The 17,839-nt window shown below is 39.6% G+C and overlaps 1 protein-coding gene across 2 annotated transcripts in view; it reads left to right on the forward strand.

The window, feature by feature from the left end:
* The window catches only part of SPON1 (spondin 1), a 288,707-nt gene that overhangs the window by 100,112 nt on the left and 170,756 nt on the right, over positions 1 to 17,839 (forward strand). Inside the window, exon 1 of one of the 2 annotated variants that reach the window (XM_085063049.1) lies at positions 14,176 to 14,648. The exons of the other annotated variant lie outside the window; for it this stretch is intronic. Within the exon in view, the coding sequence (XP_084919175.1) occupies positions 14,426 to 14,648 (223 nt within the window). The 5' untranslated portion in view covers positions 14,176 to 14,425. Of the gene's footprint in view, positions 1 to 14,175; positions 14,649 to 17,839 lie in introns of those variants that run through there. 2 annotated transcript variants of the gene reach the window in all.

Genomic DNA, 17,839 nt, shown 5'->3' on the forward strand with positions numbered 1-17,839 from the left:
CATTTGCCTGCCATTACAATCCAAAATACAGCTTCCCCCACATTTGGCAGAACATATGTTCTGTGGGAGGGACAATGGCGAAGACCTAAAGAAATCTAAACATCTAAACAAGAAATAAAACAAAGAAGCACAATTCATTAGTAGAATACCACTTGGGGATCCAGTTAGTCTAATTCTCTACTGCTGCAGACAATATAATCCCTGAGGAAGGTTTCCCTGGCAGCATTTCAGCGGAAGGCTTGTATTTTCATTATGAGGGAGTACTCTTGAAAAATATCCTTTAATTAGGTCAGGATTGACTGAGGTCTCTTTAACACAGGCTACAAATTTTTTTTTCTTCTTTTTTCTTTTTTAATTGTCAATCTGTTTATTGCAATCAGTTACATAAAAATTAGAAGAGAACTGAGAATATGCAAGGAGTGATGATTTGGACACTGGTCTGTTCCTCCACCATCTCTACTGAGTCAATCAGTTTTTACCCTTTAATTTTCACCTTTTCTGAAATAAATTATTTTCCTTAGCTTTGGGAACAGTCAGTAGCAGAAGCTATCTTGATATCTTTTGTAGCTCAAAAATATGCAATTCTGCAATAGCTGAATCATCAGAATATTTTAAAAAGTGAAGATGGAATTTCTACTGGGTTTATTTTGACTCCTAAGACTTATTTCCCCACAAACCCAGGCTCCTAAATACAGTTCCTTAAAATGTCTCTAAGAATATTTATTTTGGTGTGGATTAACTGCCTTTGTGGATAAATGTTAAACTGTTGTCAGGGGTGGTTTACCTTACTTCCATTGCCAGGCAAGCCTCCTGATCAAACAAAAACATATGAAAAAGCCTCAAAATCGGTCTTTAAGTTACAATAATGGAATGAGATGCTTCATATTCATATGCAGATGGTTTGGCCATAATGCTGTAATCACCTCTGGTTGCTCCACATCCCAGAATGGGACAAACTCCACCAGAGATCTGGCACTCCTGAAGGCACTCTTTGTACTTCTCAGATTGCCGCATGTTGTTTAATCCATTCTTTCTCTGAGAGGTGTAGCAGCTCTGAGACCACAATCACCTAAGCATTATCACAAAGTAAGTGTGACACAACTACCTGTTCTCTTCTGAGAGACTTTTATCTCCATGCCTCCAATTCCTGAAGCTGGATCTTGTAAAAACTATATTTTCCATTATTTTGTATCTAATTCACCCACAAGGCTGTCAGAAACACTCAGATACTGCAAATGCATCCTGGAACTAAATATTGAGGGCTGCTATATTTGTTATTTGCTTTATTCACCTTGCCATTGGTTCCTCCAGTCTGCACTTCATTGTATTTGGCTGGTCATGAAAATGACCAACATTTTGTAGATTAGTTATAAATATGTTTCATAAGTTCTTGTTCAGTGTTTGCCAGCTTCCCATGAGATTTTGAGAATCACATAGTAATAGGTTGCCGCTAAAGAAATTTATTTCCCCAATTTGCAAGTGTTTCCACTTTTTTTCTAGGGTGGGTTTGTTGGCTTTTTAATTTTTAAATGGTTAATGTGGAACTGCAGTGGTACCAACTTTTTTTAATTATCATGCTATTTGTGGTAAAATCAAAATGGGATGTTTATTTCTGTCTTTGAAAAAAATTGAAATGACAAAAAAAACCCATTTAAACCCTTCCTAAATGCTAAATTTATTGATTTGTTGGTAATTAAATGAGCGTTTAGGCGTTAATGACCAGCTACCGTAATGTCCTGCACTTGCTGTAGTCAATGCTGATAGCTTTACAAGGGGAAGATAAATTAATGTTGTATATTTTCACAAAGGAGTTAAGACTTTGTGGGTTTACAAGTGCATAATTTAACATCTGTGTCAGGTTGCACAGAGAAAACACTGAAAAAATGAGATTATAAAATAAAATTACTGCACAGCTAGATTTTTAATTTTTTCAGGAGATCCTACTGATGTATTTGCAGCTTTAGGTGCTCAAGTCTTATCCTGATAGCTTTCATGACCCTGATAGCGTGGACAGTCTTTGACAGACTGTCCTCTCTAGATATAATCTGTAAATGAGCTTCAAAACACTGTAACTCTTTGAGTATGTAATTTTAAATGCAGCTTTCAACCTTAGTTAACTTATGGCCACAAGTACACAAGTGGGTTCTAGTTGCTTTTAGCTGACAGTTACTTATTTTTGATTGTCTGTTACTCCAGAAATCATGAAGTGCTGGGTTTTCTCTGATTCTGGAAAAATTCTACTTGTATTTGTCTTTTCTTCAGTATGTTTCACCAGTTGCAATTCAACAGCCTATTTTGTGTTTCCTATGAGCCCTTCTATATTGCATAAATTAAATTGTGAGGACCTGTATGTGACCTTGCAATCAGTAGAGCAAAGGAATAGTCTTAGAATTTGCCACTCCAGGCAAATTTTGGTCTAATTTTCTCCCAGAAAAGCATTTGGGACTGACCCATTTTGTGTCCAGCTGCTCCCCATGATGCAGGATACCTTGTCTTATGAACAAAGATTTTTCTAGATGTTCCACAGTCATTTTTTCAAAATGTCATATTTCCTCAAATATCATTCAGATTTTTCCTGTGTGTGAGATATTTCTACTTCAACAACCTGTTGTCTTTTTAGAGACACCTTCCCTGTTTCTCAGGGAGAATAGGTAAGATGCAAAAATGTTGTACTTTCAATTAGGGTGGAGCAGGCCCAATCAAGGCAATCACAGGGTCCTTTTGTCAATCTTTTCACTTTTCACTGTGTATTAAGATGCCCAAATGAAGGTACTGAATTTGCACAGTTTGTGTGGCTCTGATCCTTCATCTGGAATTTGAGGGGAGTAGGACTGAGTCTCCAGAGAAAGCTAAGTCAGGCAGCATTTTGACTGCCAAAAAGCTCTCCCTGCATTTTCAGGATGTAGGATAGTTTTTGCTTCAGAGGTTGTGGGTAGATCCCCTATATGGTGATTTGTCCTTTGATAAAATGTCCAGGTAGAGAAGATAGATAATTTCCTTAGAGAATTATTTTCCTCTCAATTTCAATAATCTCAGGCTTTGGATTTTTTAAAAAGGATATACTTTTTCCATAGTTACAAAAATCACCTTTGATGCCATTACCTTTGAGCACACATCTATAAAAATATCTTGTTATGTTTTTAGACATTCAATTTTCAAATAATTTTTGAGGACAAGTTAAAATGTATTTTCAAATGCTATATAGTTTTCAAAAGCTCCTGTCTGTCTGTTCAGAACTTGTAGTAAACAGACTGTATGATGTATTTTTTCCTTATCAAATAGTGGAAAACAATAATGTCCTACTAGGCTAGTTGGGATTTATTAGTGACAAACCAACAGAGGTACTTCTGTACATGTTGTTATAACCCTTAACCCTTTCAAATAATCTGTTGAAAGTTTTATAGCCTGTGCAGTTATATTTTTTGCTATGAAGTTTCACAGGATTGTTCCAGTGATCCAATCACAGTCATCAATAGCATATTTGTCAATAGCTGTGTTATGATTAATTTTTCATGAGTTGCTGTCCGCTGTGGAACTGAGTGAGCAGTAACATGCTTTGTTTCACTGAGTGAAAGAACGTGAAGACTTTTTACAAAACACTAAAAATTTCACTTTATGGCTTCTGGGTTACTGTCTCAAGTCATTTATGGTGTTCATTAGAAGCAGAGGATGATTATGAGTTCTTAACAATGGATCTAGAGAGTGGAGGTAAAAATAGGAAGAGATGTGTATATATACCTCTATGTACTGTTAAAAGATAACTAATAAATTCTTCAGTGGAAAAATTATTTTTTTCCCACATTTCAGTCATGGAATCATTTAACTGTCAAGGAGGGGAGAGGGATGCACCACCCCAACTGTAGAAGTATCTAACCCCTATGATGATATCATAGTTTGTTAACCTTTAAGTTAAAGTCAGTTTAGGATTTTCAAAGTCTTCATTCAACTCATTTGGGCTGCTGCCGTATTAGGAAGTTTATTTTAGCACAAATTTACTTGACTGGTAATCTTGGATCAGATTTCTAACAATTATAAAGACTTTTGAAGAGCAGTCTACAATAACTTCTTTAGGCCCATCTTCATTAAGTTTGTTCTGACTAAAATAATAAAATGAGCAAATTGAACCTCTGCCATTTTTAGTCTGCAGTAATTTTAACTGCGGTAATTTAAATTTTTTTTACTGCACTTATTAATGTAATTTTGTGATTTTAACTGGAGTCATTAATTATTAAGTATTTTAAATTAACTATTAGCAATAATTTTATCAATTAATAAAATTATACATTATTGTATAACGTGAATCTATAATATATTATTGCATTACATAATATCCAATTATTTATTATTGCTAGTTATTACTTATATATTTATTAAATAGTTTTAATGAGGTTACTAATGTAATCTAAAACTTTTAACAGCAGTCCTGCTGAAGACATCCAGGTGGATGTGTGAATCTGTTTCTTGGTAGGGGAAAGTCTGTTCTACACTGGAAAATTTAAAAATAGTTCAATATAAAAGTGAATGAGGTTTAAAATAATAACTAATATAATTATTATTTTTTACTAATTATGTTTTTCAAAGGTTATGCCATAGTAGTCTTACCCAGAACACTTTCCTTATAATTGCCAAGTATATTTTATAGGAAACACAGTTGATCTGGTTTTGGTCAACAATGGCCTGAAAATAACTCATTCAGTTATAAAACCTCTGCCTTATTTGAATCCCATTGAAAGTGAAAGTGATAACATTGAATGGAAGTCAAGCTATAGCTGAGTCTGGATTTAAAATGGAGTAGAATTTGTCCTGGAAAACACTATTTTTTCTATCTGATATGAAATTTATGTGGAGATACCTGAGGTTAACTCAAGTAGAGCATGGTGCTAATAACACCAAGGTCATGGCTTTGATCCCTGTGTTGGCCAATCACTTCAGAGTTGGACTCAATGACCCTTTTAGGTCCCTGCCATCTGAAATATTTTGTAATATATATGTTCATGTGCATATATGAACACCTTTTTATATTATTTTCTGCGATTTATAACTAAAATGTACAGAATGCAATTACAGTTCACCCTGTTTATGCAAATGTTACATACAATATTAGAATAAGATATGATCAATGTTTGTTTATTTTCATGCATTATGCAATCTCCTTACAGTACAAGTTTTTGATGGCCAATAATGGATAATTTTTCATTTTTTAAAAAGAATTTCCATTGAATCAGCCGAAATAAAAATACTTTTGAATGCTGAGCTTGTTCTGATAAACTCAATTCCACAATATAATTTCCCCATATCCTTACATGTTAGAGTAATGGACTACTTATTTCTCATAGACCCTTTCATCATAACCTTCTTATGGAATTGTTTTCCTCTAAGAAACCCTTGATTTAAAGGAAAAGGAATTAAAAAAAGAGAGGGGAAAAAAAGGTGATTTTATTTGTTCATAAGGCAGAATACAATGCTGATGAAGTATATTCACTGACATTATTTAGGAGATTAGAAGTGAAATTTTGAAAGTGAGATTCAAAGTAAAACAAAACAATATTTTGAAAGATAAGAAACAAATTTAGCACATTTTACAGCAGGAGAAACTTTTTGTTGTCTACATAGAAAAAAAATGGTATTGGTATAAAACTTGTATTTTTGGACGCTGCTGTTTTGCACTTGATTTTCATATGTGACAGTGCAAAGTATGAAAAAAATCTTGATGACTGAAGGAGATTGATGAAATATGGTATTATATGATATTTGCTCCAGGAAGGAGAAGGCAGGACACTTGGTAGTTCAGGAAATCTGTGCCCCTTCATTGCTCCTGTGATTTATTTTAAAAGGAAATGTTTCATAAATGTATTGGATTCTAGGCTTTTTTTCTGTGGGGACGGGTTAGAGTAGCATACGTACTTCTGTGTCCAGAATTTCCCTTTATAATTCTTCTGCTTCATCTAGAAACATTCCAAGTGAATTTCTGTCAGTTTAAAGAACAGAAGTCTAGATGGACCTTGTCAGCCTTCATTGTCTGCTCAGGCAAAAGATGTGACCTGGGAAACAGATACTGAAAAAAGAAAAAAAAAAAAAAAAAGAGGAGTAATTTTCTGGCAATTTGCAAGTCGTCGTGCTTTTGGACACCAGGGAATCTCTGAGGAGATCCATCAAGCACGGGACTCCCAGCTGCCATTCCCAAACATTTCCCAGCAAAGTGTGTCTCTATCTCTCTCTGTTCGTAAAATTAAGGAAAACTTATGAAATACTTTCCAAAGCTGAGCCTGCAAACTGAACTATAGCACCATTTGGGACACCAGACCCAGGAGCTTGGTGGAGACAGTGGTTTATGGCACTCTCCATGATTCCTCTCCCTCATGAACTTCCCTTTATTCTGCAGGCTATAAAATACCTCTCTCTCACCAACTCATCACCATCCTCCTCTCTCCCTGACACCTCCCTCCTTCCTCCCCTTTTGCAGCCCCTTTATTTCAGTGGTACCAATTACCTTTCTCCTCAGAGCTGTTCTAATGAATGTGTAGCCAACTAAACTCTGAGAAATTGTTGAGAACATGCATTTAGCTTGGTAAAATAATTCATTTTCGGAAGGGCTGCTATGTTTGAAAGCTTGTACATTTTTTTTCAGCTTTACCAGCTGCTCTGGGAAAAGATATTTCCTCCTCCCACAAACTCTGTTTAGCGCTACTAGCTTGCAGTTTTAACCTTGTATGCTGATGACAATAACAATAAGAGGACATAGCCACAGAACTCACAATGAGGTACATTGTTAATGTAACACCTTTACCTATTTGACCTTCTGTCTGTTTACCAAGCAAGAGATGATAACTTTTAATGTGTAATAATTTTTTTCTTATGTATATGAACATCCATATTTGAAAAGTCTTCACATATGTATTTTTTACCCATTTGCTGTCAGATAGTTTAGATTCCTTTTAAAATTACATACACATTACTTCCTTTGATATGAAAAAGATGTGGGTCTGTAAATCTTTAGATGATTTCCCAAAGCTCCTTTAATATTTAAGCTGGAAATCAGAAATTTAGGAAACTTTCTTGGAGAACTATTGTTTTTTTTTCTGATATCCCCAAATGCAGAATCTCTCTGCAGGGATTCTATGGGCAGTGGCTATCTGTTCTTCATCTGGGCTCCTGGTGATCCACAGGAATATCTAGACACAGTTGGCATAATTCGAATTGCACAAATAAACTGAAAGAAAACTTTCTAAAAACCTTTCATTGTGCAAAAACTGCTATGAAACCATGTTCTAATACTTGTAGAGCTTGAACCATTGCAGTGATAATACACAGATATTATTTGTTCTTGGGTTATGTTTCCACATGGAGATGTTCTGCTATCCTGTCTAATAAGGAACTGAGCAACAGAGAGATGTGGAGAGCTCAGTGGCAGAATGAATTCTGAAATCAAGTCTCTTCTTAGTCCTGCATTCTCAGCTTGGCCACGCTCTCTCCTTGCTAGTACATTGTGTCAGATGAACACTTCCCCTTTTAGAATTCATTGTGCTTCCAAATATTTAATTTGCATGGGGCTGGAGGTAGAAGTAGCTGATTTAGATTCCCAGGGACAATGGGTCTTGTAAGGGAAGTGTCAACAGTCCATAAACCACAGGAGTACTGCAGTTGGCAGCCTGAGGTTCAAATAAACCTGCCATCTAATGATGAAAGGAGATGCAATGGTCTAGCATGGTACAGTAAATATTTCCTTTAAAAGGAATGGCTGTTGAATACAGCAGGAGAACATGGGCAAAATAAATTCGTACCACGTAGCAGGAGGTTGTTGAAAAGAGCTTGCTTTGGGAGACAGTTCTATCCTGCAAATATCAGAGTGCTTGAAGTATAGTCCCAGTTCCCAAATGTGTCAGCAAGTTCACTGATGGCATCGCCTTATATTTATGATTTATTCTTGTTTTCGCCTGTCTTGATTTCATGGTCAGTGCCAGAAATCCCAAAGAATTTTTCATCCTTCCCTTATCTGCTTGGCTGTGAGTTTTTGTTTTTAGTTTCTGAGGTGTTTTTTTAGTTTTGGTTTTGTGGTTTTTTTTTGGTCTCTGAAGATGATGTCATTCTTGCTTTTGGGTCGTGCTTGGTTGTGTTCGTGGGATGTGTTACTGCACATTTTCTTTCCATATTTGCAATCTAATTAAGACCTATTCTTACCAGAACTGACTGCAGATTTAATTACTTACTGTATTGCTTAAAAAATGCTTTTTGAAAAAGAGGATGAACTGATTAAATAAATAATGGGCATGTGTAAAACTTAGTGAAAGTATTTTTATGAATTATTTGTCTAGATATAAGCCATTCATTTTCTTAGAGAGTATAAGCTATCTTTTATGCTGTTCCTAAAAAAAAAACCAGCCTGAGAATTGGTAAAAAAATATTTTCTTCTGTATATAAAGTTTAATTTACTTTACAATTCTGAGACTTCAGCTACTGAAAAAAACCAGAAACTTTATCATATATCCCATGTCTTGGAGGAATAAAAATACAGGGTGAGCAGGTGAAAGCAACAGCCAATCTACAAGTGTATTACATCTACATCCTTAAGTAATTCAAGGATGAAAACATGGTGATGAGAAAACACTGAATAGCTGACCCTAAATAGCAAAGATGCCAAAAAACTGAATTCAGTCTGGTTATTGTTCATTGTTTTTGTTCATTTGCCAGATATAGTCGAGTTAGAGGCACTGGGGTCAAGGTAGATGCAGAAGAGCCTGCAATCTTGTCAAATCAGCGAGCAGTGATTGAATAAATTACCAAGATGTTGAATTTTGAGTTGGTATTAAGGTTTTAAATTAACACACACTCTTGCAGAGTTGTTGTTGTGTGGTTTAGTTTGGAAGGAGCGGAGAGGAAATTTTTGGGGGAGGTTGTATGGGGTTTTTTTTGTTTGGTTTGGGTTTCTTCAGAGCTGTGCTTGTACTCTGTGCTCAAAGGTGATGTCCAAGGTGAGCTGGACTCAGTGGTGATGGAAGCACACAGCAAGGCAGCAGCGATGGGCAGCTCTGTGAGGGGCAGCAGCCAGGCCGCAGGGGCACCAAAGGGAGCAGCAGGAAACATGTCCCTTCCTGCCCTGTCCATGGAAACTGGGAAGTTCCTAAAGGCAGAGGCTCCTGAGGCAAAAGTCAGGTGTAATTGGAGGAGATGTGACCCAGAAATGGTTGGTGCTCCAGGTTTGCTGTTTCTTAGGGGTAAATGGAGCTCATACTGAGTTTGGAGAAACTGGTTGTTTATTCTGTTCTTAGGAGTTTTCAGGGATTTGCAAGATAGATCTTGAATAGTTGTGTGGGATAAAGGGAGAGATTTTTGAAGAGCATATTTACTTTCTGATATTGGAAGGAATCCTGAGATAAATATTCCAAGAAGCCTGGGTCTTTCCTTAGCAAACCTCCTCCCCTTTGTGGGCTTTGTGTGGAAGATGAGCTTCTGTCAATATTTTGCCTTCAAAAATCCATTCAAGAGTGGCCTTAGTTTAAATCATATTCTGCCTGTGTTATCCAGGGTGCTGACAAGACTTTCCTGCATGTTTTGCAGCCTCTGTGCTGCTTCAAAACCCATGTTTTGTCCCACAGTTTTCCAGCTTCATTGAGGTTTGCCCCAATAAAGCCCAAGAAGAATCTGAACAGAGCTGCTCTCTCTGCCTCCATTTCTCTCAGCATTGCAGTGTTCCTCCAGTAATATGTATGATGCTATTCTCACCATGTCAGGGAGGAAATATTTCTATAAAATGTCCTGGAAATGAAAACTCTCTGCATTGTCAGTGTGAAAATATGCTGAGGGCATGCATGACTGAACAGGCAAATGTAACGAGCTGCTGGGAAGTTTAATTTTGGAGATACATTGTATTGACTGACAGTGGTGTAAATGGCAAACAGACCTCTGCAAACATTTACTGTCATTACTTGTCACTGCTTCGATTCTTAAGAGAAAAAAAGTTGAGAAGAGTGCTACAGAGAAGTAAGAAATCATTTTAAGTGTCTCCCAAGCTCTTTACTTTGTCTAATAGGACAGCAGATATCTCTAGATCCCTTTCTAAACAGGCTCCAGACAGCATGAACTGTATTAGAAAAACCTCATTCTTGCTGTAGATAGAGGGGAATTTTAATAGCAACAGGATTATTATTCCATCTATATCAATAGAGGGAGTTTCTATCTTGCTTAAGAAAAACTGACTGTGACTGCTGGAGCAGTGGGAAAGGAGAGAGATGCAAATTAGACTAATAGCTAAATCTATAGTAAGGCACAAAGGTGTAAAAATGAGATAGGCATAGTTGAAAGTGCAATCCTCAGATTCCCTGCTTGCCCTCCCAGTGATGGAAGGTTTTATTGCAGATTGTGTTGCCGTGTTGTTTCCCAGTCATCCAATGCACTCTGCCTGCACAGCAGCATCCTCAGTCCTGGCAATTGTGAGCAATGGAATATTTAGCTCATAAGGAAAAGATATTTTGGGGACTTTCCTCAACTTAGGTATCTCAATTTGGCAGAGGTATTCAGAATGCACTTACTGCAAACTTTTGATGTGCAGCGATCACCTGAACCCCTGGATAGATTTTGATCCCAATACAGCTAATGTCTGAGGACAAGGAAAAGGCATCCTAGATCTGTCTCCAGAAAATCCATTCTAATTGATAAAACACCCTCAATTTCTTTCCTATCGTTTGAGCATCAGATCAACTTTAGAAGTCTAAAATTTCCATGAGGGACTGAGGGTGCTGTGAGAAGATTTAGATTTTCACAATTAGCAGTTTCCTGAGAGATGAGGATCTGAGGACTTGCAAACCAAGCGAGAAACTGAAACCCATTTGTCTCTGACATTCTACAGGAATATTTTAATCATTAGCTCTTGTGTAAAAGTGAGTAACATTCCTGTCAGATATCTTGTGAAAGAGATGTACCCCTCTGTTGTTATTATTATTATATTTATTTACAGAAAATACTGAAGCTCCTGGGTTTAGGGAGGTGAAGCCTACAGCCTAGAGAAGTTATCAAGCACCTGATAGTTGTGAGGTTTAGGGCACCTCTCACCCCAATGTTTCATTTTTGTTAGTTTTTTTGGCCTCTGCTCTGTGAACTGGCACTTTTAAGGGGTCTAATATTCATGTAATCAGTTGAGATATTTACCTGAGGCACTGGTTTACTTTGAGGTCTAGGGTGCCTAAAAATCAGGTGTTGTGTAGCCAAGAATTGCGTTGCACATTGTTGCTTTGTAGATAATAGCCAAGACTTCAAACAACTATTTGAAATCACAGAAACAGAAGGAGAAAAAAAAATTAAATGCCACTTATCATATCTTCAAGTCAATGCAGGAGTTAGTGCAGTCTTTTAGAATGTCACTGGAAAATATGGGCTCCTTTACTGGGGAAGCAAAAAGTAAGAAAGATTGCTGATCTTGTGAAATTATTCTGTTTGTTAGGAAAGTCCACTTTGTGAAAGCGAGGGGGAGGGGAGAGGGAGTTTCCTCCAACCATTACAGCTCCATCAGATGCAATATTATCCCAGTAATGATTGTTATGCCTAATAGTCATGGACAGCAACTTTATTCATCCTAGAAAGTGCACAAAGGAAAGCAGCACTGCAGTCTCTAAGATACGAGGCTTCGTCTGTTAAATTTGCCATGGATGGTTGGGCTCATCAGTTTGCATGCATCTCTGACTGATACATCACGCTGGATGCTTTAGGCAAGCACACACTAATTAGTAGAACAAATAGAAAACCCTGAGGATGCCCATGCTTGATGACATTGCCCACATTCTAAACTGTCTCCACAACAAATTACTCATTTCGTGGCTGTAGGCAGTGCAGGTTAATTTGTCTACATCAGTTGCTAAGTTGAACATTCACTTTTAGCAAGGCACTGTATTATGCCTTTCTAGGAAACTTTACAATGCTTTTGAACAAAAAAGTACTAGAAGCAACAGGACAGGCCAATTCAGGAATTAAAAAGTAAGAGATATGAAATCTATTGAAAATTAAGAGTCAATAGATGCTGATGAATTAGTTACCGTATAAAGTCCCCAGAAATCTGAAAAGGACTTGAAACACTTTGAGAAGTGTTGAGTTAAAGCACAATGCCCTGGCTCAAAACAAAGGTGGATTGTGCAGAAGCCTGTGCAGTTCCTGTCAAGAATACTTTAGTCAGGTAATTGCTTTTCAATCAATCTCAGCAAAAGAAATGAGAAGTCAAATATGGCGAATTAATCAAATTCACAGGCATCTTTGACTGAGGAGCCTGCATAAAGCAAAGCTTGTTCTCATCAATGAATGAGGTGAAGATCATGGTCAAATGAGACCCAAGGGTTTATGACATTGCTGAACTGTAGTCACTTAATTAACCACATGAACATGGGTCTTTGGAAGCACAAAATGAAATATTCTGCTTAGCTGTGCCAACTCATAGCTGCAGTAGCAAAAGCAGACTGAATATTGTTGCCTTAAAGATTTGCCCCAGTAATGGCAGGTTGGGTAGAAGGGAAATAGTGAAGGGAGCAGACTGAGTGGAAGCAGAGAACCTGGCATATTCCACTGGAAAGTCAGGATTGCTCGTTCTCCTTCTTCCAGCAGGATGTTCAGGATGAGAAAAAGAAACTTGTGCTGTCAAGACCACTTATCCTTCCATAACCAGACTCTTTTCTCAGCAGTGGAAATCTCTGCAGTCAGCCTTAGCCACTGTAGCAGGTGTCTAAGCAGGCATGTCCTTATGGATTGGATGTTACCACTCAGAGTGGTTACAAAAGCTGGACTACCACCTCTTCACAGGCGTGTGGAGGGACATTACCAGGAGCTCTGTGTTTGCAGTAAAAGCTAAAACCTGGTCCAACCAATCCCATCTTTGTTAACATCTTTAGTGAATGAATAGGTTGAGGCTGTGACAGTTTACGTTCTTTATAAGCATGTAACATAGAGACTGAAACATAAACAAGCTTGCAGCAGCAAAGCTCTTGGCAAGTAACCGTTCAAAAAGTGAAAGGTCCTGCATCTTCACAGGCAACTTAAATAAACACCCTGATTTGGCACACAATGCGAGGTTGCTGCTAATCAACTTACAAAGGTAAGTTTGGAACCCAAAATTTTGCAAATCTGATGCTAACAAGTGCCTTAGTGGGTTCTAGGAGGACTTCAAACTGCTTGCTCTTTTTCATTCTTGCAAGTTTTGCATAAATGCAATTGCATTTATCCATCTGCTAGAGTCCTATCCTGAGGAAAGGGCTTAGAAAGGGATTTGTGACCTCTTGTGCATCTGTCATCCTGAAAGTATTCAGGTCCTACTTGAAGACCTTTCTGACTTTCTCCTTCACTTACAAAACAGTGGAGGGAGAGAGAGAGAAGCATTTTAGGATCAAAACCCTGGAGTTAGGGACCCCAGGGGTCTAGGTTCACTTTCTTTTTTTCACTGTTGTAATCTTCTTTTGTGGATTTGGATAAGTCATTCAGTGTCGTTGCGCCTCAGTGTGCCTTGTGTAAAGGCAAAATAATGAGCCCTGCTCTCTCCTTGCTTTCTCCCGTTTGCATCTGCCGGGATTTTCCCGAGTGTTGGAGCAGACCTCCCACGTTCACGGAGGTGAGCTGCGCTCCCAGCTGTTGTGAGCATACTCACACAGCCTGCATCCGTGATCTGCACAGTGACAGGCTGGTGTGGAGAGGGATCTCGTGTTTCTGGCACTGCCACCTCCCCGCAGCTCTCTCCCTGTCTCCTCCGTGGTACCCGAGCAGCTGCAGCCGATGCTCCTCGCTCGTCAGGCGTGCAGCGGGCGAGGGCTGCCTCGGTCCGTCTGCGCTGGTTTAGCTGGTAACGTTTATCATGTCTGCTGCTTTGGAGAAAGACGGGAAGGGTGTCGGGAAATTCTTTGAGCCTTGTTATCCCTACAGTAACTATAGACTTGGGCAGGAATGCGGGTGATTAATTTCAGGTCTGTGGGCTCAGGCCGAGCGGCAGCAGCTCCGCGCTGGGTGTCTGGGAGACAGCAGCGTCCCCTGCTCCGCTCTTTCACCAAACCCTGAGAATTCAGCTCGCCTAAGTAAACATCACCGAGCTGCTAATCACACGCTCTGAAACAAAACAGCACTTCAGTTCGGGATCTGGGCAAGATCAGACTTCCCTCCCTCCTTCCCTCCCCTTCTCTCCCGTCCCCTCCCTCTCTGCCCCCTCCCTGCTTGTCCCCTCCCTCTCGCCGGCAGCAGCCCAGCCGGTCCCTCCGATCCGACCTGGCAGGCTCACGCTGGGGGCCGCTGCCGGCTGGGGCTGCCCGGGACCGCTCAGCTCGTCCTGCCGTGCCCTGCCCAGCCCAGCCCAGCCCTGCGGTGCCCTGCCCTCCGTGCCCCCCCGTGCCCCCCGGCCCGCTCCCATCGCCGCCCCGCTCCCGGGCACCGCCGCCCCGGCGACAAAAAGTTGTGCGGAGCGCCGAGGATGGGAGCGCATCTGCAGCCGCTGGCCCTGCGGTTCCTGGCGCTGACTTTCCCCTTGGTGGCGAAGGGCTTTTCCGATGAAACCTTGGAGAAAGCCGCGAAATCCGAGGGATATTGCAGTCGGATCCTGCGAGCCCAAGGCACCAGGAGGGAAGGGTACAATGAATTCAGCCTCAGGGTGGAGGGCGACCCAGAATTTTACAAGCCTGGAAACAGTTACCGGGGTAAGTCGGACATCCTCTACATCCCATACTAGCGATACTGGTCAGGATAAGTGGCTCTGGAACTGTAACGTGTCTCTGCCTGTCATCTCTGGATGCCTCTTGGCGTGTGTGTGTGTAACTGTGTGGGTTAAGACAGGGGAATATACTCCCACGCATTACTTTATTGGGGATGCTTCCATGACAAGTGAGAGGGAGTTGGGTTTCAGTGTATCACTTTACTCCCAAGCATTCCTCATTAGGAGGAATTTCCTCTCTTTTATGAATCCTCTCCACCGGTTCAGCGCTAGCACAAGATCACAAGTTGCAGCGATACAAACCACACTCTTCCCCCGTTTACCTACTTCTGTGGGATTTCTTCCTATCCCTTTAAATATAGCCCAGTGCATGGGAGAAGCTTTAACACTCAGCAGGAAGGAGAGGAAACTCGGAGCTAATTGTTCTTGCCCTGAAATACGAATGTTAATATAATGAGTTAGCATATGGGCAAACATGATACAGCACACTGCCAACTTCCCACATTTTCCACTTACGTTTATCCCACCCCTCTTTTTTCCTGGGTAAATGAACAGATGGTTCAAACAGAAAAGAGGCAGAGACAGTGCTAACGACCACTGTAAATAAGAGATGGAGGCATTCGTTCTTCCCTGAGCATGTTGCATACAATCCTTGAAATGAACTTCCAAACCACATTTAGGTGTATTTTACTAATTAATAGGCAAAGGCAGGTTTTGGTCACTTTTCCTGCCTCACTGTATAATACCTTCAGAGATAAATCTTCTTGGACTATCCTGCTAACTTTTTATTTTAAAAGCACTTTAAAAAGAATTTGGACATTTTTAGGTACCATAACTAACATATTTTGTAGGTATCACTTTGGAAGAAAATATTTGGGAGATTCTTCTAAGTGTTTCTTAGATCCAGGGTAAAGAGCAATGTTTTCCCATTGCATGAACGTGGGAATCTTAGTATACTTAGGGAGATAAAAGTGTGCATGTAGCTATTCCAGACATTAGGATTAGTACCCTGAGTCTGAAATATTTCATGTTACATGTCAGTTTGATGCATCTACTAAGCTGGACAAAGATGTTCTTTGATAGTGACAAATGTGAATGTTCTTTAAAAGTTTTGGAATTCACTTCTGTAGAAATGTTGGTGGACATTTTCAGTCATCTACCAAAGATGTTTCTATTGCACAGAAATGTAGGAAGAAAAAAAACTCCCAGATGAATTAGCAGAACTAATTTTCTGGAGATATTAGGTCTTGGCATTAGGAACTCAATTAATAAAACCACATTAGGCTATTATAGCTCCTTGGAAGTAAGAAAATTACAGCTAATAGTAAAAAGTTAAAATGTAGAACAAAATGTGTTTCTGATACTTAGGACTGAAGTATTCAGGTGGTACATTAGGGTGTGCAGATAGTTCTTTAAGGACACTTCCTGAATGGTTGGAAGAACACAAGTAAATTTTGCTGTAACATAAATGTTATCTACAGCAGCAGTAAAGACTAACAACATACAGAAAGTTCTGAGAGCTCATTTTCAAAGGCACTGCTGCAGTCTAACAGGAACTTCAATACTCTCATAAGCAAAGGATAGAAAATCCAACTAATGATTAAAAAAATGAGATGTTATGACAAGTCTGTAGGGGTTTGTTTGTTTGTTTGTTTGTTTATCTGCAAATTATTATATATTCAATGTGGCAGAAGACTTGCACAAGCTCCTTAGCATTGGAGCCAGATATTCCTGTTTCCATGGCCCCTGCCTGGTTAAATGCAATCTGGATCCTTGGCACATTCTGTAGTGGGCTTTTGGAATAAACTAGTATTTTCAAGGTGGATAACACAGGAATTAACTGTACATGCAAATGTACTCCACAAAAGTGACAGCATAGGGACATCCATTTATCTTCATGACATTGGCTGATGTAGCACATCAAACTCTCAAGCTGCAAAGACTGGAGGAAATATCTCAACACTCTTGCAGTGTGGGAATCAGGAGACCACAGTTCACAGCTGCTGTTTGCCTTTGGGGAAGTTTTTATGGCTCTCTTGCAGTTATTCACCTTTAGATCAAGCAGAATCTGTTTGCCCTAAGAGGAAACCCTGACTGGATCTGTGTGTATGGGTCTGTGAAACTTTGGTTTTCCACCTCTGGAACTAGGATAGAAAACAGTGGCCCTGGGCACTGAATAACTTCTCTGAGTGGGTGTTCAGGCGTTCACCTCCTCTGTCTGCAGACAATGGCAGCACTAAATAAGGGCACATTCTCCTTTCAGATAATTACAAATGTGGTAGCACAGGGCTAGGGAGCCATCCTCCTTTGCTCCCTCGTGCCTAACAAAGCAGCAGTTGCTGTGGTCTTTGTGGAGTCCCATGACTGATTTATGACACCTTATCTGGGACTTGTAACCTGCAGGTGGCCTCCACCTGCCTGGTACTTTAAGCTGCAATGTTGTTGCCTCTCCACTTGTGGAGCAGACAGACAAATGCATGTGGTGGGAAGCTCTTCCTGCAGGACCAGGTTTGTGGGCACACCACCGTAGGGTCGAGGTCCTCTCCTCCCTGCTGGTTACCTGCAGCCTTGATGGAGATGCTCTTGTCTCCACTGAAGGTCAGAGTTCCATTTGTGCCACTGCATTGAAAGACACAAACGAGCCTTAAGTTTGGATGGTGCTACAGGGTAATGATCCTTGAAAATACTCAGTCCTGGCTTTCTTGATTGTAAAGTTAGATTAATGATTGCTTGAGATTTCCATGAAAAAATTAGGTAAGTTTCGTGCTATTAAAATGTAAATAAAATTGCTTCTATAAAAAGGCAGTGGTATGTCCATTTCACATGCTAACATGCAGTAGACACAACTTCTGCTATGATATAATGAAATTGTTATTCTGAAGAAAAGGAGGATTAGACTAGTTATAATCCTTAAATATACCTTCTGTGTGGATGCTGTTTCTGGTTTTAATGGAATTTCCATTTGTGCGTCAGTTCCCTTTCTCAGTTTTTGAGGAAACTCTCATTTAAGGTGTTGTGCTACATTGCATTGGTTTGGGGACTTCTCTTCTCAGGAATGTTGAGTCTTTTTCTTTCCATTTCTTTCTTCCCCCCCTTAACGTTCAAACACTTTGCAAACAAGCACTCATTCTGTGACTATATTAGCCATTCCCATGTTTCACAAAATATGGATAAAAA

Source organism: Lichenostomus cassidix, chromosome 5, assembly GCF_008360975.1.
Source record: "Lichenostomus cassidix isolate B80296 chromosome 5, HeHo_3.0, whole genome shotgun sequence".
In the NCBI taxonomy this organism is placed as follows: Eukaryota; Metazoa; Chordata; class Aves; order Passeriformes; family Meliphagidae; genus Lichenostomus; species Lichenostomus cassidix.